Genomic DNA, 18,181 nt, shown 5'->3' with positions numbered 1-18,181 from the left:
TTCATACATGTCATACAATTTTTAATGTATATATATGTCAAAAAGGTTGAAGATGGAGTATTGTTCATATATTTTGTGAGGTTAATAAATTACACGTAAATTAAAAGAACAGATTAGAGAAAATAAAACCGTTTCACACAGTTAAGTCGTTTTTTAATCTATAATACGGAATATTTTTGTTAAAGTCGAATTATACATCTGTTTTTTAAAAGAATTAGTGTATCACATGTATAATATAGAAAAATTGTCAGTTATTGAAGATATTGGTCTAGTTTTTATCGTAACGGTCCGAGATAATTTTTACAATACATATAGATATGTTATATTGTTATTTAAAATATATATATAGATTTCTATTGTTTAATCCACAATTTTACTCACATATTTAAAGTGAAGGCTCTGAAATAAAAAATGTCTTCGTTAGAAATCATTCCATTTCTTCCATTTGATTCTTCCTCGAATCAGGATGGGAGAAATCCGAAGAAAAATTAAAGTAGCCGAGCAGTGGACAGGACAGATGGCCAATGCGGTTTTTAGGTTCTGGAGCAGAGAAAACGGACAAGTAAGCACAATGTATTCGTCGACTCATAAGATGTACAGACAGTCCTGTTAAGATCGTCTAATCGGAAAATGCCAGAAAATGCCGCTACTAACTGATGATATTGAAAATAAATACCGGAGGCCTATGTCCAGCTGTGGAAGTCCTTTGACTGAAATGATAATGATGGGTAAAATCTCTTTAGTTTTACTGTTTAGTTTGTGTGTATGGTTAGTTTTGATGGAATAAAAAAGAAATTATAACTTCCAACTAATATTTATTGATTCATTTTAGTTGCAAATTAATATAATAAATAAGTATTAGCTAGTATTGTTTACATTTATTTTGGGGAATTTTTGCGTGTTACTTTTCTTAGTCGCGTTGGCAACTAAACAAAGAAGATTATGATAATACATGTCGTTGTCTGATTGGTATATAGTAATATAAGATTATTGTCAATCTTTAGTACATAATGACGAAACAATTACGTCTTTTACATCAAGTAACTATAATAATATTAAGGATTATAAAACACAAAATCGCGTGCATTTTTTGTCTAGCGTCTTTAGGTCAAAAGTTTTCAGACTTTTATTTGGTTTCAAATAAACCGTATTTAACAATAAAATAAGGTATTTAAAACACAGTTTTTAATGTAATACTTTTTGATTCACAGCATTGTCAGTTATGTTTCCCGGTACGTAAATAAAAAAATACATGCTTTTCCAATACGGAAATGGAGACATAAATTAGGCCATATGAGAAATAAGTATTTTCAAGATTCATGCCTCAAACAATTAATGATTGCTCTATTTATTGACGTATATGTCGCAATTGTAATCGTATTCTTCCCCCTTAGAAATCTTCTACAAAGTATGAAGAAACTTTGATACTTACTCCAAGATCGTAGAGTTTAGCGTTTGACTGTAAACCAATAAATAATATATAAGATCTCTCTTATGTATACATTTATAAACAAACTGAATGTTTTCAAATACAATTTGAAGTTTATATACCTTTAATCTGTTATTAAAACAGTAAATAGTTTATTTTGTTAACAACTTACGTTTCTATGTTTTGGTGGACTCTGAAAATAAAATAGAAATCATATATTATTAAAAGAAGGACTCTGGAGTTTTTAAATTTATTTTGATAAAATAATAAATGTTTAAGGAAGAATAAAAGGACATTCGGGGATATATATATAAATAAACTAGCTGTTCCCGCAAACGTTGTTTTGCAAAAAAAATAGGGTTTTTAATTAACAAAAAAAAAGGGTTGATCGTAGAGGGGTGAAAATTTAAGGTTGTATGTATTTTTGTATGCTGTATCATAATAAAATAAAAACCAAAAAAATTGTCTAAAAAATAAAAAAAATAATTTAGGGGTGGACAAGGGTGGTCACTTAGGGGTATGAAAAATAGATAGTAGCCGATTCTCAGATCTACTGAATACGCATATAAAATTTGGTAAAAGTCGGTCAAGCCGTTTAGGAAGAGTTCAAGTTCGAACACCTATATATATATTAGATTAATCACCATCAGCCGACAGATGCGCACTTTTATATATTAGATTAATCACCATCAGCCGACAGATGCGCACTGCAAGGCATAAGCCTTCCACAAAGATATCTTGGTATGATATAATTCATCATAATCGGTTGGTGATCGCTGAGTGCTATTATAGTAACCTGTTTGTGAGCAATGGCAATACATTATAATTATGCACAAAGTATGAATTATATTAGATCGTAGCCAAGGAATCGAACTGGCGACCTACGATCGCTAGTCTCAATCTTCTACCGCTGGGCTACCACTGCGCTATACCCTGATTATTATTAGTAAATACTAATGGATTTACTGATACTGCAATTGTTGCACAAGGTGTGTAAAGTCAATAATCACAGTGACGTCGATTTTAGGTGATTTTTTGTCATATGATCACAATAATATTTATACATAAAAAAAGGTTATGTTTTTTCTCGCGCTTGTAAACCCTGGTTATTAGCGCCCCCTTGCGGTATATTTGTACCTGTTGTATCTGTATTTTTAATCAAAAAAGTTTTTTATTACAATTTTATTTCCTTTGCTTGTTTCTTGCAAATCATATCGTGTTATTAACCTAATTTTTATAAGAACAAAAGTGTTATTAAGTTCACTACTGAAATTAAGGTAGCACAGGGGTAGAGGACTAAGACTTGCGTTCATAGGTTTCGAGTTCGATTTCCGAGATACAAGTTTATATTCATACTTTGTGCAATAAATATATAGGATAGTTACATCTGATATACAAGTTTCCAGAGAATGGATGGTGGCGTTCTCTGCGTACCATAATACTACACTGCGATTGCCAACCCGCCTGTTAAGCGTGGCTATTATGGTATATCTCCTCATAGTTTTGTGAGAGGCCTATGCCTTATAGGGAGCACCTATCAGCTGAAAAGAGAACTGACTAAAATTAACTTATTTCTACATTTACCTTTTTACGATTCTATTTATTATACTGTTATTATAATTTACATTACAGTCACAAATCCTTTAAAGATTTTACTTCTAAGTGATATACGCACTTATTTAATACATTCTTAGGTAATGGATTTTTCTTAATATTTATGCGCAATAATTTACTTTCCAATCCAAATTCTAAATTTTGTTAGATATTCCTATGATTTCTCGATTATAGTTTTTATTACTTTCAAACGTTTTCGGTACTTCGCGCATCGAAATATTTCAACAGAATTTAAATTTATTGAATTTTGGAGAGAATTCAGCGCAGAGAGAACATAAAACGGTGGTGTGGGGCAGTTCTATCAGTGCAAGATCTTCAAAGTGAGTTAAAATTAATTGGTTAATCATTAGTTCAATAATTAAGTTACAAAATTAATAAAATAAAGAAATTGCTTTCAAGGACTATGAAAGAGGATAATAGAATAATAAAGTAATTTCTAATTAACTTACGTAGGCTACTTTCAGGACCTAGAAAATAAGAGAATAACTTTCAAGAATATAATTACTTATATTATATTTTTACTATAGTTACACGTAAATTCATTATATGGGAATACATTTATTATTATATGCCAGTGGGCCACGAGTGTGCCATAGTTCTAAAACATTGATCTACAATGATTTTAATGCTCTGTTATCGTCTACGGCATATGATTTGGCACATCGACCAGACAAGTATTTATTACTGATGATGCTAGATGCCAGTGACCCTCGTTTTATAAGACATTGACCTTATAATATTTCTAATAATCTGTTTTTTTAGCGTCCGGCACATGATTTGGCACATCAGATAGAAGAGTACACATGTAAAGTGTGTAAATATTGGCCGGGTAAAGTTTTTAAGAGCGTTGTCTTTAACGCAAGGTACTCTGATCCCTGGATAAATATATTTATAGAGTAGTTAAAACCAATTATGTTTTTAAAAGATATATTTTAACGTGGCAATTCTAGCGAATTGTAATAATAAATGACAAACAACATAAAACTTAAGCTTAAGTCTTGCTTCTTAAATAATCTAACTAGTGACGTACTTCTGGACTCCTAGTACCACTCCAAACAGAGGCATTCCTCTTCCATTTATTTATTTTTTGTTATTGCACGCGTTTTTACTACCAACTATAGAACTAAAATTTAAATTATTTAAATATTTTTTTATATACATGTCAATTCTAATACTAATATAAACTCAAATGGTTTTCTCGTTATTCTGCTATCTAAAACAATTGTAACCCTCTTTTTTCTTCATCACAACATAGACCCCTTCCATAGACTTAAAATAAGACCTTTTGGAAGTGCCACGTACCCTTCTTCGACGACCTTAATAATATCGTCTGTTCACTTTGTGGGTGGACCTCCTCTTCCTCTTGCGGGTCCGTGGTTTTCACTCTAAAACCTTAAGGCATCAACGCTTATTTGTTCTGTAGCATTATATGGCAAAATAAGCCTTGATGCTAGTAGTTTTTCGTCGCTTTTCTTCACTTAATAAAAAAAAAGACAGTTCTGCAATATTTATAATTTTTTTTAAATATAATAACATGCAGAAGTAATATATCTATTGATAGATTTTAGATCGTAAGTAAAAAATAATGTGTTTTGGTCATAAACTTTGATGGATATATTAAAGTGAACAAAGGTTTCGTGTTGAAATTATAAAGGGCCAGAGGCAAAATTTAACCTTTTTCGACTTGCCATACTGTACCTTGTGCGAAATATCAAAAGAGTTTTTAAAGCAACCATGAATATAAATTTAAGCCGTATACTCGAGAATAAATATTTAATGTCTTTTACAAAGGGCATTATAACTCAGCTTCGATATTTTTTAAATTTACATCGGAGAAACCCTCTTTTCGTATATCCACTCAATCTTTTTTTATACTGTTATTTTAACACAATTTTGAATAAAGGCTGTTTACCAATAAGAATAAATACCCTTTGTATAAACTGATTTTTCGTTTTACTATGAATACCAAAAAATTTTTTTAGTTTTAATTTCGACATTGCTTACATAAACTTAAATATGCAACGACAAAATTTGATTCTGGGCATATGAAATTCTTGGAATCGTTCGGTTTTGTTGTGCGAGACAACAACAAACACGCACTCTTGTTATCATAGAACAAATAGTTACAAAATTGATTTTTATAATTTCATTTTGTATCTTTATATGTTTTGTACTTATTTAATTAATTTTTGCTTTTGGCTAAGGCCTAAGCTTCATCTAATATAAGTTCATGGAACAGAAAGGTCTTTGAAAATATTAACTCTTTTTGTAATAACATTTCTCTTCCTTTAATAAATACTTGTGTAATATAGATTTTATTACTCCTTTGAACGGTTTTCTGGAGATTTTTTTATCTAAAATGATTTTTAAAGTTGTGGAACGTGTGCACAAATTTAGCATATGTCACATGTATTACTTTATATATAACGTATAGGTGATAGAATTCGGATTTTAAATTTAAATTTTTCCGTAATCGTAAAGCGAAGAAACACAGGACTGGCAGCATCGTGTGGATTTTTTTTATATTGAAGAAATATAGAGTATATAAAAAAATATTCTACCATCACAGAGTATATAGCAATAAAGTAAATAATAATATACATTTATAGCATACAAACTTTTTTTCAATTGATTTTAGTAACATTAATTCATATGAAATAGCAATTAAATATGAAAAAAATGTATTATTGGTTTGACTGTCAAAATTGCTACCCGCGTTTTTTTTTATCAGAACTTTCAAAATTTTTATTCTTATGCCATTACGCCACTGCCTATAAGAGCAAATGTCATCGAAAAATGGCTCCTATATACTATAACTAAAAGCAAATACACTTTGAAAAAATATACTTGGAATTTGCATAGAAAATGCGCAATGACTTTTTCGTAACCTATGATTCCATTACGAAGCTGAAGTTTTAAAATATATCTTAAAGAACTTATAAAATGGTTGGCGTGTTATAAATATTTGAATAGTTGTATCCCGGTGGTAGTGAACCGAGACTTGCGATTGCATATCGCGGATTCGATTCCCGAAATACGTTCTTATATAATTCACATTTTGTGCACTTATGATATGGCATTGCCGCTGCTCACAAATATGTTTGTAGAAGATGAGAAATAGCATCCTCTGCGTACCATAATATCACATTTCGATCGCCAACCTGCCTACCCCTTCAAAAGTATCTAAAGGGGAGGTCTATACATGACAGTGGGCGTCTATAAGGTAAAACGACGTTTTAAACATGGTTACAAAATCAAGGCATAAATTCATTCTAAAAAAATATGTAATATAACTCACCCCTCTGCCTTGGTACTTCTGAAAATGAAACATTTAATAATCAAACTTTAGTAACTACCTTTCAACCGCTTTGAAACTCCTTGTAATATCATAGTGAAATATCAGGGATCGACTTAACATTTACGAATAGATTTCAACTCAAAGCCTTATTGGCCAACTTCCTACAATAAACTTCACGGATCAAGTACCGGCGGTCGCTGTATTAGTTTTGCGTCTGATACAACTTGAAGTATTTATTGAACTATTGATATACTTTCATTATATACTTTTTATTAAATATTCTAACTTACAAAATTATACATGCTGATTGGTTATTGGTGTACAAGTTTATTAATACTGGATACATAGCTCATTAGCTGTCAACTAATGTATAACAACCTTTTCAACCTTGAGCGGTACCGATGTAGAATTTGGTAGTTACATGCCTCTTTTTTATTTATTACTTTCTTATGCATTTAATATTGTTGATTATAAATGCGGCCAGTATTCCAAGAGTCACCAATAATGAGAATATTGAAAATGGCCTTTTATAGAACTTAGAATATACTATAGAAGAATGTTATAGTGTATAACATAGTTTCTTTGTATATCTCATAATGTAGTACTAATGGGCACTGATTATTTATAAAGGTCCAAAGTGTGAAGGATCTCTCTTTCTTCAGAAATATATTTCATTAATTTACCATCATCGTTATTTCAGCTGTAATATGTCTTCAAGAGTACATATGCCTCCTCAAAGATTTTCAAGGGTCCGGTCAAAAGAGGTTAAGCAGATCTTAACGTGCCCGTTGAAGATCGTCAAACATTAACAAGGCGGTAAAAATTTTACCGAGTCAATAACAACAAAGCCACTCGGACGGAAGATAAAGGAAGTTAAATAGTGAAGTGGTGAAGTAGTGAAATAGTGAAGTAATGCAATAGTGAAATAGTCCAGTAATGCAGCCTGCCTTCAGCATCATCCGACTATAAATTTCACCCACAACTTCTATCCGCTTACCGGTCTGTGGTCATTATCAGGTATATTTTATATTAAAATGATGGATATATGACTACGTTTTAAGCTTTCGAGTCAACTACTTTTTATTTTTAAAAGCAGATCATCATGTCAACCAATAGAAACACTTTAAGGTATAGTCTTCCCACAAAGATTGCAACAATGACCGGTCTCGTGTTGTCCTTATCTGGCAAAGAAATGCGATTTTGACTGTGTTGTCGCGCACTTGATGGGAGCTCTATCCACGCCACATTTACTTGCTTGTGGTCGCTACACGAGAATATTTCAGTTCCTACGTTCGTTGCACTTTTCATATTAATTTAATAACACGGAAATGTATGTAAATGTAACATATAATATTTTTAAATAAGGAATAATCAACAAACATTGTACATCTATGCTATTTTCATATCCAATGTTCAAATGGACAGGGATTCAATACATGTTTTACTAAACTAACAATGTTTTTTTAAAACTTTTTTTATGTCTTACCTTGTTATATTTATTAGTTTTTTTATTGTTGTATTACAGTGCTTTATACTAAATTTGCCTTAAATTACTTACTTTCGCAATTATCGGTACTAATTTTCTGTTATGTTATTTCTTACCTATGCCTTGTGACGTAACAGACGTCCCGTTTCATTTTAATTAAAGCCTCGATGACTTAATTGTCTTTTGATTAATATTATTATTATTGGACTTCATTATTTTCATTTTATATAGAAATATTTGAAATGTTCTCGTTGAAATGTTTTAGCTTTCATAATTTTTATGTTTGTTGTAGCTGATGATGGTTGTGTATAGTACGATTTTTACAGAAAGAAGTAATTTCTTACCGCTGACAAGCGCTCCAATTCCCGTGCGAGAACGTCTAACTGTGAATTCTGAAATGTAAAATAATTTTAAAATGTACAATTACGCAGTTTTAATAAGCCATATCTTAATTTTTAAACATATTAGCCTACAGTCAGATCAAAATCTCATTGAATGTTAACGTAAATGCAATCTTACGAAGTGACTAGACCAGAGGTTGTCAACCGTTTGATGCGGAAGAGTAAATCATTAGAATTAACAAAATTTTAAAGCTTTTACAGAGCTAGCAATTTATTTTTGCAAACAATAAATAGAACATGCATAAATAAAGCTTTTCAAATCAAAAACTTTATGTATTGAGAAGAGAAATATCTATTCACACATAAAATACTAGTGTTAGATTTTTATTGTAATTTTTATTATATTCATGCAAGGCCACGCTTAATTTATTATTATTATGTTATATTTTTTAAACACATTTACATATGGAAGCAAATAGTCGAAGGTTCACAAAAAAAGAGCAGCGTGTGGCCTGCGAGCCGCAAGTTGTCCACCCCTGGACTAGACGAAGGGCTCTTTTGAGAATATGTTGCGTATACTAAGAATAATTTGATAAATTTTATGTAGAAGTGACTTGTTTAGGTAAATGTAAAGTGTGTTGCCTGTTTCTAGTAAGTAACCACGTTTACTTGTGTATTGATAGTACCTAAATAAATACGATTGAAAAAATAGCGCGTGTACTCATGTTTATTTATGAACTCATAGCTGTCGGTCGTATAGGTGACGGAGTAGTGCTTGTCAGAGAATTATTTTTATTTTTTTTTAAATATAATTGTTCATAAAAATCAATTATTTGCCGAATATCTATTTTTAATTGACTAATTTTATATACGTAATTGCAAAAATAATTGATTCGGAATTTGATGAGTCAAGAAAAAATGTTATTTCTATATTGTAGCAATTAAATTTGAAAAAAACATTAATTTCGATGTAAATCTTACTTATAATTGTAAGAGACATCGATATGTATTTATATATATATGTATTTATATATATATATATATATATACATATATATATATCTATATATATATATCTATATCGGTGTCCCATATAAATATATATGTATATCATGTTACCATCATTAATGCAACTAACTTTATTAATTATTAACGACAAAAATTACCTTAGCGTCATTCAAATAAACGTCTTTCGGCGGCACCTGAAAATTTTTAATAAAAAATAAAAACATGTCAAAAGACGTCTTCTAGATAAAAGGATGACAAAAAAAAATTCTTAAGAACATAAGACTGCTTTCCATTTTCCATTTTCTCTGTAGAAGTAGTTGCTGTTATCCTTAAGGCTTTTACAGCTTCATCTGAACTGAGTTCAAGGAGCGGAAGGGTCGTGAACTTAAATGGACTGCTCTATGTGAGAAGAGGGAACCACAACCCACGGCTTACCGAGAACTGAAAACTGTTCACGAGCATGCTGATCGAAGCGGTAGACGGAAAGAAAGACTTAGCTCAGGAAATCTTTATAATCATTTATTTATTTAATCTCCATTTATTTGGTACAACGATATACATCATCATAGGTACAGACAAAAGTGGTTACAATTACTAATTGTGTCGCAGGTACTGTCTTCGGATGGGAACATAATTAAACAAAGAAAATCGTATATCATACATTAGACTATGGAAGCCACGATTCTCAAATCTATAAGAAAGATTCAGAAGAAAGAACAAAGTATTAACTTGCATTTATTCTAGTTTTATTTAAGTGGTAGCGCAGTCTAACTTTGCTGGAACTTTCGCGGAAGAAAGCTGTTAAATGCATCGTTAACTACAGATTAGCCGCATGCTTAGTGGCGAAGGAGAAAATTGTTGGGAAGTCTGCGTGTGAGAGAAATGCTAAAGGAAAAACAAGTCTTATGTGGTTTAAGTCGTTTTGTGTGCTTGGTAGAATACGACGAAGTGTGCCGAACAACTTTAACGGTGAAAAGGTGTGTTTAGAAAAGATTTTTGTAGACATTTCAATTTATTTTACTTCTTTTATCTTGTCAAAGTCATGATTTATATTTATGAAGTATTTTTTCTAGTGTAGCGAAGTAGAACGTAAGATTTTTAATTTTTGTATTGTTTGAATTTGTTATGAAAAATAATGAAATTTTAATCCTGTAAGATTGTCACATTTAATGCCTAAATTGGTTAAAATACTAAAGAAAGCTATGGATAAAATGTGTGTGAATAAAATTAACATAATTGTTAAAAGTAGTGTGTAGAAATCTTATGTTGTGTTATATTTAATTTCATGCAAATTAGATATATATTTCTCATATATTTACATTATTGAGAAAAGACAAATTCGGTGGAAGAGAGCAAAAAGAACCACCTGGGTTTAAGATTGAGAGTTTAAATTTAACAAAAAAAAAACTTTAAAAGAAAATAATTAAAAGTTAAATTAGTAAACTATGGAAACTGTACTACGACTTCGTGACGAAAGGAGTGGAACTACGGGCTGATAGCTTTCTCTTTCTTTCTGTGGAAGTCGATACTGATAGCTTTGCAGGCTGTTACAGTTTGAAATGGCCCGTGAGCTATAAGTGAGGGCTTAAGGCTCTCAAGTGGGTAAACACGGCGTAGATGTTGCGAAGAGTCGCTTTTATTATGTTATTATGTCGTTTCTCTTTTTTGATACATGACTATACGCTAACTGCTAACTAACTAAACAATAATTAGTTTCAGAGTACATTACTATATTTATATCCACTCTTTTTTTTCAAATGTATATTAATCTGTGTTCTTTATTTTGGTTTTTAAAAATGGCACTACAGTTCTTGTATGTGAAATCGTCTGTATAAATTTAGAAGAAAGTAATCTTAATGTTACTTTGCTTGTAATTTTCTTAAACTTTACAGGTATGTTTGGTAGTAATTTTAGTGTATACTCACCCTTAAAGATCCAAGATCATCACTGTATCGACGATCGTTGTTATTCTATGGGAGGAAAAACGATTGCTGTATCATATTAGAGATCATATAAAAATAAACAATAGAAGTTTATTTACTATCCTTGTAATAATGGCACTCACAATCTCATTATTACAAGTTTTCACTGGATGGAAAAAATCTAGATTTGTGATATAATGGCCACATCAATTACAATCAGACTGAACAGTATCTCGTTTAAACATTATGATTAAATTACTTATACATCACTTATCATATCAGCTTATAGATGCCGGTGGTATAGTCCACTCCCAAAGAATGCAATGTAAGAATACCAGGCTTGCCGGTTTGCGGCTGCCCGCATTCAGCGGTTTCTGGCAACCTTGACTTGACTATATCTGAGCTCCATCCAGTAAGAGGCCTATTCATGCCACGTGTATCGGCTAGTGGTCGCTTGAGAACCATTCGGACCAAACGGCCGACGGTTGCGATGTGCCCTGTCCACTGCAACTTAAAATTTTACTTCTGCACTAACGTCTAGATTTTTTCCGTGGCGGATGATTTGTTTAATTGAGGTGTTTGACTAAAGAGGTTGTCTACAGCAGGAATTTTCAAAGTGGTCGATTTAGGTTTTCCATAAGTAGACATTAATGAAAACTAATATCGAGGTGGATGAGATCTGGAAATCCACGGTACATCCAGTAGAAAAAAATCAGACATTTGCCCTATAAAAAAATAGAGTCCAGTAAAATTTTAACTCTACAATTATTATGTACGCAAATTAAAAATAGCGCCATCTATTGGAGAATCTAAGTAACTTATCACAAATAGTATCAATTCATACTAAAAAAGAGTTTTCTTGCATAAAATAATTTGGATATCCCTGTTAAAAGGTATTCGTATTTGGGTCGTTATTTAAGTTAAAAAAACTACTTACGTCGTCATCGTCCAGATTATTATTATTCTTCTGTAATTAATTATCAAATATATTTTTAATTTTATAATAGTAATAATATAAAATATTTCAATTTCATGTGTTAGTCCAATACCACGTACTGGTAGACGTGGCGTGGGTTAGTCTTGTACTAGATAGACCGACGACATAGTTAAGGAAGCGGGACGTTGCGGGACGACGGAAGCGCCAGACCAGTCCTCGTGACAAACTTAGGTGAAGGCCTATGCCTTGCAGTGGGCGTCTATCGCCTAAAAAGTAGAAGAAGTTCAAGTCCAAAAGGTACTAGATGTGTTATCAAAGGCAAACCTACGAAACAATAGCTGATTGAATATCGTCGTTACAGCCTATATATGCCCACTGCAAGGTCTTCCTAAAAGATGTCTATGGGAGATATACCTTAATCGCCACGCATGGTGGGCGCGATGGCGATCACAATGTGATATTATGGTACGCAGAGGATGCTACTCCCCATCCTCTCGAAACTTGTTTGTGAGCAGTGGCAATTCTATATGCACAAAGAATGAACTATATAACATTGTTTTCTGAGAATCGCAAATCTCAATCCTTTACCACTGGGCTACCACTGCTCAAGCTTGAATATACCTGCAAATATTATACCTAAATACAAACTGTTAATACTTTTATAAATATGTTATGAAGTTACGTGAGTCTTAGAGTAGGAATTTATAAAATTGTTATTTAATTCTTAATTTCATTTCCAAATCTAGTTGCATGTTCCGATATATATTATATAATTTTCGATACTAATAGTACGGGGTAAAGCACTAAGCGAGCCTTATATGGTTTAGTGGACGTTACAAATACTTCGGACTCTTTTTATGAATGTATTTTGTTAATCATCTGTAAGTAGTTCCAGATTTAACAGTTAGGACAGATAACAAGAATCCCTGAGGATATCGTGGTGATGCCTTCTAAACCACACTTACTTCCATTTTCAAAAAAAAGTGTGGTTTCAATAAACGTAACTATTCCATGGGGAAATAATGTCTAAAGACTACACAATTATGGTGAAAATACAGCGACATTGTCAGTGAAATTACTAGGATATGATTCATAGTGAATATTTTTGTGGTTGAGGTAGGAGCGAGAAATAATATCGTAATCTCTCTATAACATGTTGAAGGATTTAGGCCTATCAAAAGCGAAAATCAGCGTCTTTTTGGAATAGGCTACTAAAGAAAGACCTACCAATACGGTCATTAAAATTAATTAGCATGACATAGGAGTCTGGTAGGTGAAGGTACCATTGTAAAGCGGTCTCTTTGAACCTGTTGCCCGCACGGTGAATCCGTATAGTGCTGTGACTTTACGCCGCTTTGACATCGTCTTCGTTGTGATATGATAACAGTAAAGTATCGTTTAATGAATATCATTAATGACAGAAATAAGTTTTGTCATTAATGATAATCACAAGAAAAAACGCGAATTGTGTTTCTCCATTGCCTTTTTCTCGACAAATATGCAATGAGAATCTTTGGAAAATTTAATTTGTATGTCTATAAAGATTGGTTTTACTTAACATAACCATTGACAGTTGTTTACAAAAGATGAATATTTGAGAGATATTTACGAAACATATTTTATAATGTCAACCTTGACATTCCACCACTTTAAGAAATTAAAGACATACCTTCGCGTCGTTTTCGTCAATGAGCTGAAACCATAATTTTTCGTTTGATATTTCTCATTTGAATTTATTAAAGTGGTGGTGGCCTAGTGTTAATAATAATAATAATGTTATTTTTCAGAACTATGATCCATATTATTTATAATAATATATAAATTGTCACGACATAAAAACTATGATAATCGGATGTCCGCCTACACCCTTTACTTACTTTAAGGCTTAGCGTTTGGAATCTCCTTCGGCCTGACTGTGGAAAAGAAAAATATAAATAATAAGGAAAATAACCTACTTTAAAATTGTTAAAGTCGTGCTATCTGTATTTAATATATCATACATAAACACGTAGATATTTACAAATTATTTATTTACGAAATTTATTAGTCATGAAATCACCGCTTGTGCCGAATTTTGGTTGTGCCGAAGCTTGACCAGCAAGTACGGATGACCTTTTCATCTTAGCGATTTTGAGCTAAAATTGCATCAGCCACTATTTCTTCGAATTGCAGACAACAAATAACGGTTATTTTAAAATTTTAAAGACAAAAAGTATCAAGGCAACAAAGTCAACAAAAAAATAAATTTTCATAACATAGCCGAAATTAGGTAGCTGTGCTATATCCCCCGGATCCAAACTGGTCCCCATTATGAATCTAGAATGTCATGGCTACCTAGGGTATGCTAAGAGGAACCGTTATGGTCGGCTCTGTTTGTTCTGGCATGGCAGCTAAAAGGCGCGTGAGACTTTTTTTACTATTGTATCAAGCATATATATATACTGTGTACAGATCTAGACACGTTCGAAGCCTTTTACCGTTACTTTAAGTTGAAAGATGTCGTTATAAGAGAATGCAATAAAATGAATTCTACTTTATTTCAAATAAGGCTTTTTGGGCATTTTTGTCTCGATTTATACGAATGAAGACTATTTTTTTGTCGCCACGACCTCTCATTGACATTGGGCATCCACGAATTGCAATGCCAAATACATACTGAGTGACAGTAGCATCTACTAATTCATAAAGCCTTCGCTCAAGCGACTCAAGAGGTAGTTGGCTTCCAAGCCTATAATGTTTCTAATGTATTGTAATGAAAGCTCAACTGAAGTTTCTGAAACAGTATTCGTGCATAGTTACCAAAAGGAAAATTCGGCATTGAGCCTGTACAGAGCTCTATCACTTCCATATGACAAGTCCTTCATTAGAAAATCAGTGATATTCTTCAAAACAGAAAAAATTGAACGTCAATATATATTTTTAAATAATAAATGTTTATAAATATCTCAGACATTTTCACCTACGTATAGTATTATTACGATATCTCTGGAACCATAAGGTTTAGAAATTTGAGATTTATAAAGAATATTTCTCCTGCCGATTAGAAGAGAGCTAAGTTTTTTTTTTTCCGGATTTTACGAAATTACACCCGAATCAGGGGTATTTAGAGAGAATGCAAATTTTCAAACTTTAGCTCTTATAAATGTAAATATATTTAAGAACATTTTTTGGCATGTAAAAAGGTGTTGACAATAGATTTTACGAACTTATATTCACAGAACGTAGTGCAGGCCATACGAAGTGGGCGAGGGACAGCTAGTTTTTTAATAATAAATAATATTAGGTAATAGGATGTTCGTTTTTAATCCTTTATGAAGTCAAAAAATTATTTTTAGGTAAACAATTTGTTAAAAAAAAACCTAGGAAAAAAAAGTTAAAACCGTTTCTCAGGGGAAGTACCGTTTTTATTTATTCATCGTAAAATTTATTGTCGACATCAAAATCCTTAAGGGCCCCCGAGCGTTTTGAATTTTCTCTTTACCAAAAAGAATTACTTATGATGGGTTCTGTTTTCCTAATTTACTCAGGGCTGTCAACTTTCAAAGGCTTTTTTATTAAACGAAAATTGGGAGACAAATTAGTGTAATGAATGTTACGAAAGCCTTTATAAAAATTATATTGACAAAAGAAAAAGGCAATGTTATTTATTATCAAACAACAACATACTAAATTTATTTGAATAGCTATTTTTTTGGTAGCGAAAGTGTTCGAGCGTATGCATGACTTATATAAAGGTAATTGTCAATATTATGCATAATTAAATACCATCCAACTACTTGAGAAGGCACATCTCATTTACCTAATTTATTTATTTATTTATTTATTGCCCTAGAAAATATTACAGCAGGTATATAATTTAATATTACAAGCTATATAATGTATATGGAATATAAAAAACATAAAATAATTATGGAAAGAGCATTAAAAAGTTTTTACAAAACGATGGAAATAAAAAGTATGACTTCTTATCATAAACGTACAATTATGTAATCTACATATACTTTTAAAATTATACCATAGTAAAAAAAACTAAATAGTTTATTGTAAAGATAATGAAGTGTTGAAATTTGTTAAATAAAAATAAAACAAAGTTTTTAATTTGAAAATGAAATATATCTAAACATTATCTGGCTGTATCTTCTTCATTTCATATTAATTTTTAATATGTTTATGTTTGAACACTTTAACAAACAAGGTTGGAAAACTGCGTACAAAGGTCAGATAATTTTCTTTTTTATACAACCTGTAGCCGCCCACTGGCACAGGCCTCTCCCAAACATATATTGGCGATTGCAGTATGGTATTACGATACACAGAGGACGCTGCTGACCATTCTTTAATAACTTGTTTGTTAACAGTGGAAACTCAAAATAATTAATGCACAAAGTGAGAATTACATAATATTGTATCTCGGGAATCGAAACCGGGATCTTTTATCGCAAGTCTCAGTCCTCTACCGCTAAGTTACTACTAAAATACATGGAAAGTAAAATGTAATAAAATTTTTGTGAGCAAACCTGATCACTGTCATCGTTGTCGTCATCATTGTCGTCGGGCTGTAAATTAAAATAAACATTTATTTGAACATTTACTTCGAGCAATAATAGAGTTGTAAAAAAAACAAGTGAAAGGTTTAAACATTGCAACAAATTGCAAGGTCATTTAGCTCTGCATTTTTAAATGCATATGCAAAGTAGGTGTGCTAAAGGCGAGGACACGATTTGATATTTCATATTATTAACTATACAGCTTTATCATTTATCAAACCCAGTTGTCTGTTTTGCAGTAATTCTTTGGCTACCAAATTAAATAATAAAACTGGAGACTAGTGTATTTGTTAACAATTAATGTTTGCAGATTTTGCAACTATGGATACAGTTTTTTTATTACAGATATGATTCCGAAGATGGTACTACTCACCATTCGTGAATATTTTTCTCTTAGCCAAGTCTAACAGTAGCCTCGGGAGGAGATGGGCTATTCCACGCGCTGGCACTACGGCTAAGCCGCATCCAATTGACCGTGTTGGAAATCTATAGGAGGGACCTATTAGTAGTGGAGAGAGGTATGCTCTAGATTTCTCTACGTCTTATTGACAATGAAAATCTTTTCATATGGATCCGTAGACGAACGAAAGTATCAGATATAGCATAGTATGTCCACCTATAAAGTGAACTGATGACCTTGTTAGGTTCGTTGGAAACTTGATACAGGCTTTTTAATATCTAGGACACAGGTCTATGTTCAGCAGTAGATGCCATACGTCTGCAATAAAAATGAAGGACATTGAAACTTATTACACGTGATACCTGTGAAGACTACATCTAGCATCAGGTGAACCAAGGTTGAATATTTGAAGCTAAGGTCATTTAAAAAGAACATACCGTTGGTGCAGATAGAACAACAACTACGCAGAGACCGAAGAAGATTAACCACTTCATGATAATTTCACTTTTGAGACACTACGCGATCTTTAATCGTTATCTGTCGATATATACCATTTTAAAATGCTGTAGCTAATCGGTATTAATGAGAACATAACAAGCTAATTGCGTGCAAAATTGATACACAACGCTATTAACTTTTTAAATTTTGTAATCTTATTAATTGATATGGAAATCAATTTGCGTAGATTATGCGTTACTATGTTATGCATGTTTTAATATCGATTAAAATATGTAATTTTAACTTGTTTCCAATAAACAGTAAATGTTACAAAAGTTGATAAAAGTTATATTACCCACATACATTTTTAATAGGACTGAGTTTGAAAGCAGCCTGCATTTGACGTCTTCCGACGACCCTAGCATGACTCATAATAAAAATAATAATAGGCAATAAAATAGAGCAGTGGTTCGAGCAGAGGAAGCTTTATATGACTGAAGCTTGCAATCGAAGGTCACAAGTTCGATTCCGGGGATACAGTCTTATACATAATTCACACTTTGTGAATTAATTATATAAGATTATCATATGGTAAATCTCCCGTACATAACTTTGGGGAAGGCCTATTTCTTGCAGTGGGCAATAAAAAATAAATAAACTTACTTTTTTCCAAAAAGGATCTCAAAAGATTTTTCTCTCAGTTTGTAAAAACTAAATACAGTAGAAGAAGTAGATATAGGACAGTTATTAGAAGTAAAATG

At 31.8% G+C, this 18,181-nt stretch overlaps 1 protein-coding gene across 2 annotated transcripts; it reads right to left on the bottom strand.

Moving 5' to 3' along the window:
- Positions 1-1,563: 1,563 nt before the first annotated feature.
- On the bottom strand, positions 1,564-17,497 carry LOC137924907 (uncharacterized). 2 transcript variants are annotated; one of them, XM_068768300.1, is made up of 11 exons: positions 17,420-17,497; positions 16,553-16,591; positions 13,913-13,948; positions 13,705-13,728; positions 12,036-12,065; positions 11,102-11,146; positions 9,335-9,370; positions 8,172-8,219; positions 6,342-6,359; positions 3,493-3,510; positions 1,564-1,622 (listed from the first exon to the last, which is right to left on the bottom strand). In XM_068768300.1, exons 1-11 carry the CDS (start codon positions 17,474-17,476, stop codon positions 1,590-1,592), a joined length of 384 nt encoding a protein of 127 aa, XP_068624401.1. In that variant the 5' UTR covers positions 17,477-17,497; the 3' UTR covers positions 1,564-1,589. The 2 variants fall into 2 exon arrangements, with proteins under 2 accessions (XP_068624401.1, XP_068624402.1); XM_068768301.1 differs by lacking the exon at positions 13,705-13,728.
- Between the last annotated feature and the right edge of the window lie 684 nt (positions 17,498-18,181).

This window comes from Battus philenor, unplaced genomic scaffold (genome assembly GCF_028537555.1).
Source record: "Battus philenor isolate CCGP_79_NKW_IND1 unplaced genomic scaffold, ilBatPhil1.0.hap1 SCAF_25, whole genome shotgun sequence".
Classification (NCBI taxonomy): Eukaryota; Metazoa; Arthropoda; class Insecta; order Lepidoptera; family Papilionidae; genus Battus; species Battus philenor.
Note: the sequence above shows the minus strand (reverse complement) of the source record. Positions and strands in the feature narration are given on the sequence as shown.

Bases quoted from the DNA above. Each gene is read 5' to 3' on its own strand.
- LOC137924907 (XM_068768300.1), bottom strand. From the start codon at position 17,476: ATGAAGTGGTTAATCTTCTTCGGTCTCTGCGTAGTTGTTGTTCTATCT. The intron at 13,949-16,552 runs GTTTGCTCACAA...TCTTTTCCACAG, and splicing joins ACAACGATGACAGTGATCAG to TCAGGCCGAAGGAGATTCCA. The intron at 9,371-11,101 runs GTGAGTATACAC...AAAAATTTTCAG, and splicing joins ATGATCTTGGATCTTTAAGG to GTGCCGCCGAAAGACGTTTA.